The 12,898-nt window shown below is 42.8% G+C and overlaps 1 protein-coding gene across 2 annotated transcripts; it reads right to left on the bottom strand.

The window, feature by feature from the left end:
• Positions 1–980: 980 nt before the first annotated feature.
• Positions 981–11,696, bottom strand: anxa6 (annexin A6). 2 transcript variants are annotated; one of them, XM_084694938.1, is made up of 25 exons: positions 11,572–11,696; positions 10,354–10,401; positions 8,839–8,923; positions 8,547–8,641; positions 8,324–8,437; positions 8,034–8,124; positions 7,839–7,915; positions 7,623–7,679; positions 7,424–7,517; positions 7,098–7,193; positions 6,914–6,972; positions 6,337–6,459; positions 6,121–6,179; positions 5,589–5,667; positions 4,757–4,838; positions 4,559–4,653; positions 4,176–4,289; positions 3,790–3,880; positions 3,548–3,627; positions 3,223–3,276; positions 2,802–2,895; positions 2,516–2,611; positions 2,320–2,378; positions 1,956–2,093; positions 981–1,401 (listed from the first exon to the last, which is right to left on the bottom strand). In XM_084694938.1, the coding sequence occupies exons 2-25, from the start codon at positions 10,360–10,362 to the stop codon at positions 1,342–1,344; spliced, it is 2,001 nt and encodes a 666-aa protein (XP_084551064.1). In that variant the 5' UTR covers positions 10,363–10,401; positions 11,572–11,696; the 3' UTR covers positions 981–1,341. The 2 variants fall into 2 exon arrangements, with proteins under 2 accessions (XP_084551064.1, XP_084551128.1); XM_084695002.1 differs by having other exon boundaries at positions 1,971–2,093.
• Positions 11,697–12,898: the final 1,202 nt, after the last annotated feature.

The following is a 12,898-nucleotide window of genomic DNA, read 5'->3' as shown; positions in this document are numbered from 1 at the left end:
TACAGTACACTGAGAATATAATTAGCAGTGGTGCAGATATAATTTTTCAAGGACAGCAGAATGTTTGAGGAACTAAATCACCACTTAACATATACAATAAATTACCTTTAATTATAATAATATATTTAGTTTGCTTAAGAATTGAAGTTAGTTGAAAGAGCAACATTTAAAGTACTTTTTTGAAGTCTAATTTGTGAATTGCTAGAGTAGTCAATTATTGTAAACTGTAATCAAGTTGTTTTATGAGCAGCAGTATTTTACAACAGTGGAAAGAGAACAACAGTTCTGACTTTTCAAGGCTAGTAAAACCTTGTCTATAGTTTATGCGGGTGTAGAATCAGTTAGCTTATTAGGGAGTTTCCTAATGCCACTGCTACTGCCAACATCAGTAGAGTTAATCATTGAACTACACCCCACTGCTCACCGTAATGAGTTGCAGAACCATTCCTAGAGCATATTGCAGTATGCAGATCTAGAACCCATACTGGCACCCATACTGTATGTAGATCTAGAACCCATTATGGAACCCTTGCTGTATGTGGATCGAGAACCCATACTGGAACCCATACTGTATGTAGATCTAGAAACCAATACTGGAACCCATACTGTATGCAGGTCTAGAACCCATACTGGAACCTATACTGTATGCAGGTCTAGAACCCATACTGGAACCCATACTGTATGCAGGTCTAGAACCCATACTGGAACCCTTATTGTGTGTAGATCTAGAACCCATACTGGAACCCATACTGTATGCAGGTCAAGAACCCATACTGGAACCCATACTGTATGTAGATCTAGAACCCAAACTGGAACCCATACTGTATGTAGATCTAAAACCTAAACTATACTGTATGTTGATCTAGAAGGAGGAAGTGAGTAAGGAGATCCAACCTCATTTTTGTTATTAAATGACAATTGAACATTACAAATATGAGTAAAACTTTGGGAAATATAATTTAAAAAATACTTAAGTACAGTTTTTGACACGTTCCTTTTATTTCAAGAGAACCTTATACAGTATTTATTAGCTGGACAAACTATGTGAAAGCACCATTTAAAATACTAAAAGGTCACTTATAGGTAAGCATTAGACATGTAGCCAAGTACTTTCTTCAGGCACATTTCAAATGAATCCACAAGTTTGCTCTGTAAAAAAAAAAAGACAGCTGAGAGATTTGGGAGGTTGGAGGTCGTATGCAATTTGGTTTCACAGAGAAGTGGCACAATCTCATGGAACTCAATGCACAGTTGACTGGTAGATTGTCAGGTGAGTTTGTGTGTTCGGACAGCTTGGATGATTCTAGAACATCCTTGAACCCCTCCAGGAACTTGGTAACATCAGTCCTCTCCTCCACATAGCAGCAGCAGAGTTTTGCGATAGTCTCCTGACGTATCACCCTACAGAGAGACCCACATAATGAATTAACACTGAATTTGGTTCAGTCCTAAACACACACTAAATACTTTCTTGAGGGCAGGAAGACATCCTGCACGTAAGAAATTATTTCAGACTTTGAGAATTTAGTTGACATGATGCAGTACATTAGTAAAATTAATGTCATGCACCATCTAAAAACAAACCCAGATAAAAAATATAGTACTAATATTCAAGTTAGTATTAAGCCAATAGTAAAAGCAGTCCAATTTCACAGTCTACATCTTTATATTGTATCTAACTATACAACAAAGGCCACTTTAGAGTTTAGAGAGGAAGTCAAGCGTGCGGGGGAAATTCCTAAACAGCTGTGCAGCAGCCGTAGCCCTGATCCTCCGGAAGAACTAGAGCTGCCTTCCCCACCACCCCGCTAAAAGGAGGATGTGCAACACACAATGACAAACAGACAACCTCTATGCGCAAACATATTTAAGTAGAACAGACAGAAAGCAACAGGGAGACAGTACTGTACACAACAAACAAGTCAGTTAATAGACATATAAAGGTTTTGACTTACAACCATGGTTTCTACCTGGATGAATTCATGGAGCGAGGCCTCGTGCGTGTCTTTGAACTCCTTGCGAATGTTGAACATGTCGATTTCACAGCGGGACACCATGATGCGGATCAGAGCTCTGTCGTCTGTGCCAAGGCCCTTTACAACGCAAGAAAGGCTTTCTTTACATGCAGTGTTACCACTGTTACTGTAGCACTCACTACAACTTCTACAAAGTCACAGTAACAAAGCCAGCATGCACAGAAACAATGTCTATATTGCAAGATTCATATTTACAGTGCTGTAGCATCCACAACTGTTGTAGCTACAGAAGTCAGGTGCTGTAAGGTGCAAGGCTGAGGGGTCAAGTTGAAAACAACAATACCTTCATGGCTTTGTACAAGCGGTCGGCAAAGTAGGAGGGCTGGTTCTTAACACTGCGAACTGCAGAGAAGCAGAATACACAGGTATATTTGAGAGTTACACACAGTAGAACATCCAGCTCAAAAGTCATTTTACATTTAGAGTATACCCACTTCCTCCCCAACCCCTCCACCCCTGGCGAGTGGGCTGCTCCTTACCTATGGCAAACATGGCGTTTTTAACATCTCCAGACATCTCCTTCTTGATGATCTGTTCAATGTCCTTGTTAGAGCATCTGACAAATTCTTGGAACACTGTGAGAAAGAATGAAACGTCAAACATCAAAGGTCAGGCTCAAGATGTAATCTGACATTTAAACACTATTGTAGGTATTTGGTTTAGACTTGAATTATTTGAATCAGTAATGCAGTATTTGTGACACAATTAACACGCTGTATATTACATTCCTGTGGGTCCTCCACTCTCTCTCCTAGCGTGGCATACCTCTCCTAAGATGGGGGAAACTTCTGGTGCACAGAATACTCATGAACTTGATCTCCATATCATCTGAGTCTGCATTGCAAGCATCTGCGAGTTCCTGAAGACAACAACAACAATAGCAGCAAAGCATTTTCCAAGTGTTACAGGTACAGAGAAGAGGAAGACAGTGAAGGCACACATCAAACCTTTTTGTTTCATGTGTACTTGTTTTCAACAATACACTTGTATTGCTCTTGTGTCTAGTGGAGCTGAACACCACTTAAGTAATATAAAATGTGCAGGAGGGTACACAATGTGCACTGAATTTAAAAAAACTAAACAATTTAGAATCATAGATTTATTAAACTTCTAAAATGTGTGTCACAGACCTGAACACCAAACACATGTAAAGGCAACAGGGAGGTCTCCAGGTGACGTCACTCACCTGGGCATCTGCGTCAGCTCTCTCAAAGTCTGCAGGCCCCTCTTCCCTAGCTCCCTGAGTGGACCAAAGCAATAAGACTTGGCGTAAGGTGATTGGTGTCTACCCAATTAGACTTACAGGTAATTGGTCACCAAAATTAATCAAAATGGGGCAACACCAAGAAAGATGCATTTGCGATTAACATATTTTGATTTTGCGTGCAAATAATTTATTTTCTACTAAATTTGACCCCAGTCTCATAATAAAAACACATTCTTTGTATAATTGATTTTATTTATTACAATAATGTTTATTATCCCAGTATATATGTTTTGAAGCAGATTACCTGCAGCAGTGACACCAGGATCTGACAGAAGCGGCCTGAGGTGTCTGACTGGATGGCATGCTCCAAGCTCTTCTTGTATGCTGTAAAACATTCCATTTCTTGACATCAATAAATCAGCCACCTGGTGATTGGCCCAGTTGCATATTGATGGGCCCAACAGTCAGTACACAAAGGGCCTTCCCCTGAAGGCGGTCATAGATACATCACAGGAAGCTGAGGGCTAAGGCGAGCTAGTAGCTTACCAAGCTCATAGGCATCGTTCATGGCGTGGATCTCCTCGTTGCTCCTGGTGACCAGAATCTCGATGAGAGCGTGTTCATCTGTGCCAGCACCCTGTCAAAGCAGACTGGGTGTCAATCACACCTGGTCACTTTCTCCCATAATCCCACTTGGTGATCAGAAGTATTCATCTAATTTCTTCCATACACTTTGTGAAATTCAAACTGATAATATATTGTGAATAATTACACGGTGTGGCACGTTTTATGGACAAAATTCCCCTATGAGGTTTGATTCTGACTGGATCAGATTTATCAATTACCCCTTCTGTGCTTTATATGAGAACACACTAATGTCTGTAATGTATCACCCAGAACATTGTCTCATCTGGTCCACCTAACTACAGTACCTCCATGGCTTTCCTCATCATCTTGGCATCAAACTCTGCCGGGGTCAACATGAGGCCGATTATCAGCCTTTCTAAGTTCTTGGACAACTCTGACTTCAGGTCCTTCATTAGATCCTGTGGGGGGAGGTTCAAAATGCATGTTCAGGGACAGAGGCTGTTATCTGTGGTGTTTGTGGGAATGACAGAAGGAGGGTCAGTGGTCAGGGACAAGGCCATCACCCACCCAATCCCTAAAACGTCTTATCTTATTTTTCAAAGCCCACACATTTCTAAGGCCTAGGTCAGATATCAACCAACCGACAACAGGGGCGCCACATTTACAATGTATTCGGGGCCTTTTAAAATGCGTAATGGTGGAGTAAGCCTTCTCCTCTTTATCTTACCCTGCCAAGAAGTGACTTGAAGGCCTGTCTGATCTCTTGTCTCTGCTCATTGCTTCTCTTAGCGACAATTTCAATAATTACATCTTCATCAGTGCCTGTAGGAGTTACAGCCAAACAAAAATTATCCAAACTGTTATCTTATAGAAGTTGACATTCATGTTTTTTACATTTCAAAGAGAAAGTACCAAATCCACATACCAAATCCCTTCATGGCCTTTCTCAGAGCTTGAGCATCATTGGCAGGATCAAAATTGGAGTCAGGATAAACTGTCGCTCTTAGCTGAACAGAAGATGACAGCAAGTAAGACTGAAACTGAATTTCCAGCACCCAATACACACACGCACGTACACACGTACACACACACATACACACACACACTGTGCAAAGGCAAAGCAAAGTGGTTTTATCAACCATTGCCTTGTAGGATATTCTGTCCAAACGGTCACTTTTATAAACATGCAAAAGTCTGGAACGCAGGAAGTCATAACATGTCATCTATCGTATTGAAATATGTTATTTCATAAGCAAGTGTTGCCAGTTGTTTCCCAGATAAAGCCATTGTGGCAATATTCCGTTGACATTTGAAGGGGTCAGTACTCCTTCAGGGTTGTGTCATAACAGACTGAGGACACACTAAAAAACAACCAAATGAGGTCATCTGAGAGAGAAAGAGAGAGGGAGGGAGAGAGAGAGAGAGAGAGAGAGAGAGAGAGAGAGAGAGAGAGACTGCCTTCTGCTGGCTCAAACCCTGGGATTTTTGTGGCATTAGCCAGAGTCTTGTGCCTGGACATGGGGCATTGTAATAGAAGACTGGCAGTATTTCAGCACTGTAATTTGTAAAATGGACAGCATTCTGATCGTATCTGGGGTCTGACAAAGGCTGGGCTGTGTGAGCATGATGGGGTTATCAGCATGAGGTGGGGCCACAGAGAGAAATAGATGCTAGCAGGGATAATTAGATGCATGCCATTGCCAGGTCAAACATGCGGGGATACATCTGGCCTAGGAGAGGACTCGGAGGGGCCAAACCTTGATTTTGGTTGTGGCACTCATCTCCCACATCTTGTAGGCTAGCTGAGCAGCTTCAGGGAAGAACTCTCCAGCTAAGCTGAAAGGACCAATTTGGTAACCATGAGCCAACTTCAGATATACCCCACTAATTCCCTTACTAAGTACATTTTACCACGAGACAACACAAGAAGAGTTTCCAGGAAAACACATTTACATGTGAATGCGTTTAGTCTGAGATATTTTTCCATTCATTTAACTTGCTTATTTAAAAAAAAACAATCCACGTCAGGGAGTGTTACCCCAGTTTTAGAAAGCTACTGGCTGGCTGGACTAATATACTAATAATGTACTTTCAACTTCACTTAATTTATTTAGGTACTCCCAGAATTTTTTTACAGGGAAAAACTGAGTTTCATAATGAAACTTTAAATTCCTTTCAGTGACACTTCCTCAATGGAACACATTGGGATCTAACAGGGCTATGGAGTACTGTGTCCATCACCTGGCCATTGCTGGGTACTGCAGGATGCAATTTTAACCCACTACTTACTCATCATCTCCTCCACAGAGATTGAGCAGAGTCCGCTTGTATTCTCCTGAAGTGTCATCCTGTTGGATTGAAAATGTTTTAGCAAACCTTTCTATGTAGGAGTAAGGTATTCATATTATGTCGTATCAATATGAGTCAATAATGAAATCAAATATGATGGTTGCACATTACAACATTGAAACAGTAAGATTTAACAGTAAGTCAAAGTTTCTCCACCAGAATCATGTTGTACAATGACTTCTCGTATCGTAGACGGAAGCATTCCCTGATGTCCAGCATGTCTATTTCGGAGCGAGAAATCATGATCCGGATCAGAGTGTTGTCAGCCGTGCCAAGACCCTGTAGATTAAGGAGACCACTGCTAAAATCCTTGTCAAGTGTGGAGCTATTAGGTATCACATTACTGGTTCAAAGTCACATTTTTGACATTTTTCTTTGGTAGTGAGCTAGTCCAGGATGTACTGTATGGTCCAAATTGACATTGTGTACCTGGTTTGTTGTCATTACCGTTTATTCCAGAACAGACACAACATTTGTTGCAAATTTTCTAACCTCCTCCAGCCCTGTGCCCCCAGCCTGCACTTCCTGACTATGACCCTTCAGACTCAAACTTAATTCTGTAAGCTTTCTTCCCCCAGATATCTGAGTTCAGATCATTCCGCACTGTGACCATTAACATCCTGTCCTTCTTCAAGTCTTCTTTTGTCCCCAGACTGCTTGAACTTTTTCACTGACCAGCTACAGGCTTGGCTAAGGAGCTAGTTTCACCTTGAGCATGTCTGAACTGAATTACCTTCATTGATTTGTAGAGGCGCTTGGCAAAGAACATAGGAACACTCCGGATGCACTGCACTGTGGGGAAGACAAAACACAGACAGATGGAGAGGTGAACGAGTGACTCACATACAAACTTACAAACAAAATGGAGGTCAGACTTCAGAAAGCTAATGTGGTTTGAAGGCCGAGGCTACACATACCGACAGCAAGCATGAGCCTCTCAAAGTCCCCCGAGAGCTCACTCTTAAGGCTTTCCTCTATGGAAGTCTCTGTTATCTTCTGGTATTCATCAAACACTGTCAGACAAGAGTGGACAGAGACATGTCTGTCTGTGACTAGCTGTGGGAACAGGTTGTTTGAGCTATCATGGAAACTGACATTCAATAATGCGTCACCTTAGACATACAGATTAAGCCTAACCCTAACCCAGTGGATGGTGAGGGTCATGGAGGGTCAGGGTCATGGTGACAGTATGGTTTGTGTACATGCCACACTCCCATGCTAAGTGGCCCGGGCCGATTCTCACCCATGTGGAGGTGGGTCACGCTGCGGTTTCCCAGCAACATGATGAATCTGGCCTCATCCGTCCCCCATTGCTCCTCCCCAGCAGCAAACAGGTCCTGGATTGGGGCGAGAGGGGAGGGAGAGGGGATGTCAGTAGCTGATGGAGAAGTCATTCATGGTGGGCTTGTGGAGGAGGAGTCACCCGGGTTGAGGACCCTCACCTGTGCGTCCTGCTCCACCAGGTCTGCGTCCACCACACCTGACTCATCTCTGGTCCCCTGTGGGGACAGACACAACCCCAGGTTCACAACTCGGACAAGTCACCCAGTGGACGTGAGCTGATATGCACAGCATTGAAGACACGGTGGTTCAAACAGACAGGCCTTTGTTTATCTCCATAGCATTGCTGTTGTCCAATGCTTCAACATTGAACTGACCTGTAGTAAAACAACCAGCATCTTCTTAAAGTGCCCTGAAGTGTCCCCTATCACGTCCTCTTCAATGTCGCCATAAGCTGCAGATAAACAAGAACATTCTTGAAGTATGACATGGTATTCACTCTCTTTTTTCCTATTTACGTATCTAGTTATGTATGAACAATAAGATTTGCCCCACTGGATAAGGGAGTGTACCTTCCCTGTAGGCCTCCACCATGTCGTGGATCTGATCATTGTTTCTGGATGCCAGGATTTCAATCAAGCATTTTTCATCTGTCCCCGCCCCCTGTCAATCATCAGATGTGTTAAAAACGCAGTCTCAGCTGCTAAATCACAAACTTCTAACGTAAAGATTCTGCAACCATGATAGATTATAAAACGACTGAGTCACAGAAATGTGTACAAATGGACTAAACAGAGGTTTCTGCTCCATCCCTCTGTGGTTGCGTAAGATCAGAGGACGGGTTAAGTGTTTACACTCTTACTTTGATGGCATCGTGGATCTCTTTGGCATCATGCTGAGCTGGAGTCCTCATCAAACTGACAATGAGACGCTCAAACTTGCCCGTCAGCTCATATTTCAAGTCATCGATCAGGTCCTGGAGGAGGGACTTTTCATGAAATGCTGTCCTAGCACGTGACACAATAAAACATTGACACAAGTTTGATTCCTGTCATGAACACAGGTGGTGACAGTGATTCTTCTACCTGTCCAAAGTTAGACTTGTATGCTGCGATGACCTCCTGCCTCTGTGCACTGCTTCTGGAGGTGACTAAGTCCAAGATGGCCTCCTTATCGCTGCCTGGGGAGCATGGGACAAAACACAAGAAACATTATGTCTACCGGTATAAAAAAAAAAGAAGCTCAAATCTTTGTAAATTGGTTCCTTGTTTTGCCTTAGGAAGATGAACATTCATAGAGGTATACTTGGAATAGGCAAGATGGTAGACGGAACAAAACCGGCTGCCATGGGGAACTGTTTGTTTTCCTGCCACTCACCTATGCCTTTCATAGCATTGTAGAGAGTCTCAGCATCAGCACTGGGATCAAAGTCTGGAGCGTCAGTAATCGTACCTCGGAAACCCTGTGAGACGAGAAATATTCCTTTAAATTGATTCTACTGGGTGACTTCACTGTAAGTATTTCTCACAATACGCAGGGGAGGAGTGGGTGCAGGATAGGGAATAGGGGGAGGGGGGACCTGTCGCAAGGCAGTGCTACCTGCCCAGGGTGGGTATAGTTCCCTCCTGGGGCTCAGCCTGGAGTAGCAGAGGTCTCACTGCAAGACAGCTGACACATATCCCCCTGCCACCCTCCCCCACTCCCAGCCCCCACCAGATGGGCACATAGAGGCTCCACGTGAGGTCAGGTTACATAGATAGACCTGAGAGAGAAATCTCCCATTCAAGTCTGCAGGGGCTGAAATAAAACATACTGACCTCTACAAGGCTTATCCAAAATGGCTCCTCTAAGGCATGTCATGCAAATCAAACGTGTTCTGAAGACTACATTCAGCATGGCGCTGATTACAGATAGTACCATTTTTGAACACGTGTTTTGAGTGATCCAGGATCTCTATCCTAATCGGTGTCATTTACGTGCAGAGTTCTCTCTGTTGTGTAGCTCAAAGGTAAGGGATTAATCAGAAGGAAACATGCCAGACAAACGTTCTCCTTGCACGCAGGCTTACATTCACCAGCTCTAAGAGCAGCTGCTGGGAGAATTCTGCTGCACCGAGGCACAGAGCCAATATCTGTCCAGACAAGGGCCCAAGACACATGCTCAGATCCACACCGCTGCTACAGCATTACCACGGTGACCATCACTCCTCAGGACAGCTGGGAGGTCTCACCCACCTAGCAACCAAGGTCCAAAAAAACCAGTAGCCCTGGCAACAGAGCTTTGTCTAAACAGTCTTTGTGTTGCCAAATAAGGCCATACAAATATGCTTCAACACCGAATGAGCTAAGCATCAAGGCTGCTAGTGCACAAGGGTTTACTACTGTTGAGTACCCCAAACCCCACTGTCATAAACGCTACTTCCAAAAAGCCCTTGTCTGTCAGTGACCCGTCCAGGTACACCATAAAGCATTGACATTCTACACTAGTGTCAATGCACAATGAACCTTTGCCCACAGGAAAGACTGCCACCAATACCTGGCTCCCAGCTCTGCACGCCTCATTATTGCTATTGATATTGAATATCACAAAAGCTGCAAGCTCTGAGATAAGATCCATGATTTACATTTAGCAAACGCTCTTATCCAGAACGACTTACAGTAAGTACAGGGACATTCCCCCAAGGCAAGTAGGGTGAAGTGCCTTGCCCAAAGACACAAGATCATTTTTTGCACGGCCGGGAATCGAACTGGCAACCTTCAGATTACTAGCCCGATTCCCTAACCGCTCAGCCACCTGACATGATGATACAGTTCTTCCTCTGTTCTTCCTCAGCTGGAGCCTTGATGAGCACATGACAGGTTTCAAACAGAGGCTGGGAAGAGACACACTTACCCCTCCCATAGCTGCTCTTCTGTCTCAAGGATGAACAGGAGATGAAACCTAAACAGGGGAGTACGAGGAGGTGAGAATGCTAGATGATACAACAAAACACGTTTTGACAGCCAACTCAGAGGGCATCCATTCCTAAAGTAGCTGTTGATGAGTAGGCAAAAGAGCATGCTGTAGTCAGCATAGATCCATTGCACACAATAGCACACACATTCAGCGGAAAATCCAAACATCTTTGGATGGACAGTGCAGTACATTTAGTCACTGGAAGCCACCTGTCCTGCCTTCGATTTTCTTGCTTGTAGACAGAACATGGTGAGCAAGGGCTGTCCATGCATTGCATAGTCATTTAAATGCTGTTTGCATCAAGAGTAACAAGATTATACAGGGACAGACAGAAGGGGCCCATGGAGACCATTTTAAATTAAATCACTTGACCCAATGTTCACCCAGGGAGCTAGCGTTAGCCTACATTAAGCGACACTTTTCTGTGAGAATGTTTTGGCTGCTAGCTTCTGTCTGCACCAATGTTTGTACTGAGAAAGGTGAACCTCATAAAATAATGAAGTTGTACAAATTTAGCCCTTCTCTCGATTCTGTGAAGATTTAAAACTCCACAACTATGTACTCAGTATGTGTGTTCCAATATACAGATGGGAAATAATGATATCATAACTATTTAAGACTGACATAAAATAAATTAGATTTTCATTGTACTACATTTTGGGTGCAAAAACATAAACTTTGATCTGACACCAGGAAAGATTGGACAGTAGAGTACATAATACATCTCAACACTGCAACTTGCATTTATAATACAAATCCAAGTTGCAGTTTTGAGATGTAGACATGTACAGGAAGATAGAGTGTGCTCTAGCTATTAAGTAAGCTTTGCATGCAGTTTACTTTACTGACTTAAGGCAAGACCACACCCATGTCTTTCTGTCCACAAAATTCTTTCATCTTTAGCTTAGGACTTAAGTGTAAAATGTCATCTCACGTTCAAGATGGGGTGTATTTTAAATTATGTTGCTCATCTTTATCAGTTATTTTCACTCAGACATACAATTTTACATTTACTTGGAGACTGCTGTCTTATTATTTTAATGCCAAGTAATTCTGATAAAGACTTTTAGAACGGTAACTTTAAATATCGAGCTATGTAAACCTACTTCCAGCTTTAACTAATTTAGTCAACACACAGTAAGAGAGTTATCTTACCTTTTAAGAATGAATGTCTGTGCAAGTGTCCAACCGCAGTCCTGCTGTCCTCAGCTATCTCGGGTGCGTCTCGCCCGGCTGAAACTCCAGCTGTCCCGTTCCCTGTCCTTGGGTCTGACGTAATTGTGTTACTGCGGCGGCGTGTCAAAAGCTTGTGCTCAACCGGGAAGACACGAAGAGGTGTTACGGTAAATTAACGTTGCTACCGAAATACATGTCCTTTATTGAGTTTATACCAAACCTCGAATGGCATTTGTTTTCACTTTAATTCATACCCGGATTAAGACGCGCTACAGTTTTATTCTGTTTGAGTATTTCCTTGCAGCAGTCTTTTTGCTTATTTGGATGAATTCGATTCCAGCATGCTGCAAAAGCATGCGCAGGAGCATCATTCTTTTTCATCAGTAGGCCTACCTTAGTTATAAATTCTCTCAATACAATAAAATAATTTACCAAACGTGTTTTTTTCACAGACATTAAGCTTAAGCTACATCACAAGCAGACAGATCAAGAAAATAAATCATTTTATGTTCTAAATAAAAAAATGTACTGTGGCAGAGACTGTATATTATGTCTCATTCTTTGCAAAGAGAACACACGTTTTATTGTATACAACATCAAACTAAACCCAATAAATTTAGGTATGTCCTGGAAATGTAAAATCCTCCTGGTTTTACAAGAATGACTAGAAGGTGAGAGTTTTGACTTCATGAGAAATCAGAATGAGGTTTATTCGCCATGAAAGTTCACACAGACAAGGAATTTACTGTGGCAGGAAGGTGCATACATTAAACATATAAGAATCTTAAAATAAGTTGTGTGCAAGTTTAACTAATACCAAAGGTACAAAGTCTAAGTAAGGGACTAAAATATGTAAACATTTTAGAATAAAATAACGTCAAACATAAAATAGCTATACCAATATAACTAGGGCAACATGGCAAGGTGTCTTGTGCAGACAAAGTGTTAAAGTCAAATGACTCTATACCAGTGAGGATCGTGCCGGCATTGGCATGAGAGATTGTGACTGCTCTATTTCTGTCCTTCCAGTATGAGGTTGAGGTATGCAGAGCCAGAGAGGGAGGGGAGAGAGTGGGGGTGAGTTTAGGAGGATGGGCGAAACATAACTGTAGTTTACCCTCTCATGACTGAAGATGGACTGTAGCCATCCATATGTCAAAAATGTAATCCTGCCTTCCCAGCAGAAGCGCCTCACCCACTACCTGTTACCCCCCACTCTCTTCTCCCTGAAAACACACACACCTCCTACTGCATCACTGCTCAGGGTCCATCCTGTGTTCCTTTGGCTCGATCCAGCGTGACGTTC

The sequence above is a fragment of the Hypomesus nipponensis genome, chromosome 1, assembly GCF_054491055.1.
Source record: "Hypomesus nipponensis isolate SF chromosome 1, ASM5449105v1, whole genome shotgun sequence".
NCBI classification, from domain to species: Eukaryota; Metazoa; Chordata; class Actinopteri; order Osmeriformes; family Osmeridae; genus Hypomesus; species Hypomesus nipponensis.
Note: the sequence above shows the minus strand (reverse complement) of the source record. Positions and strands in the feature narration are given on the sequence as shown.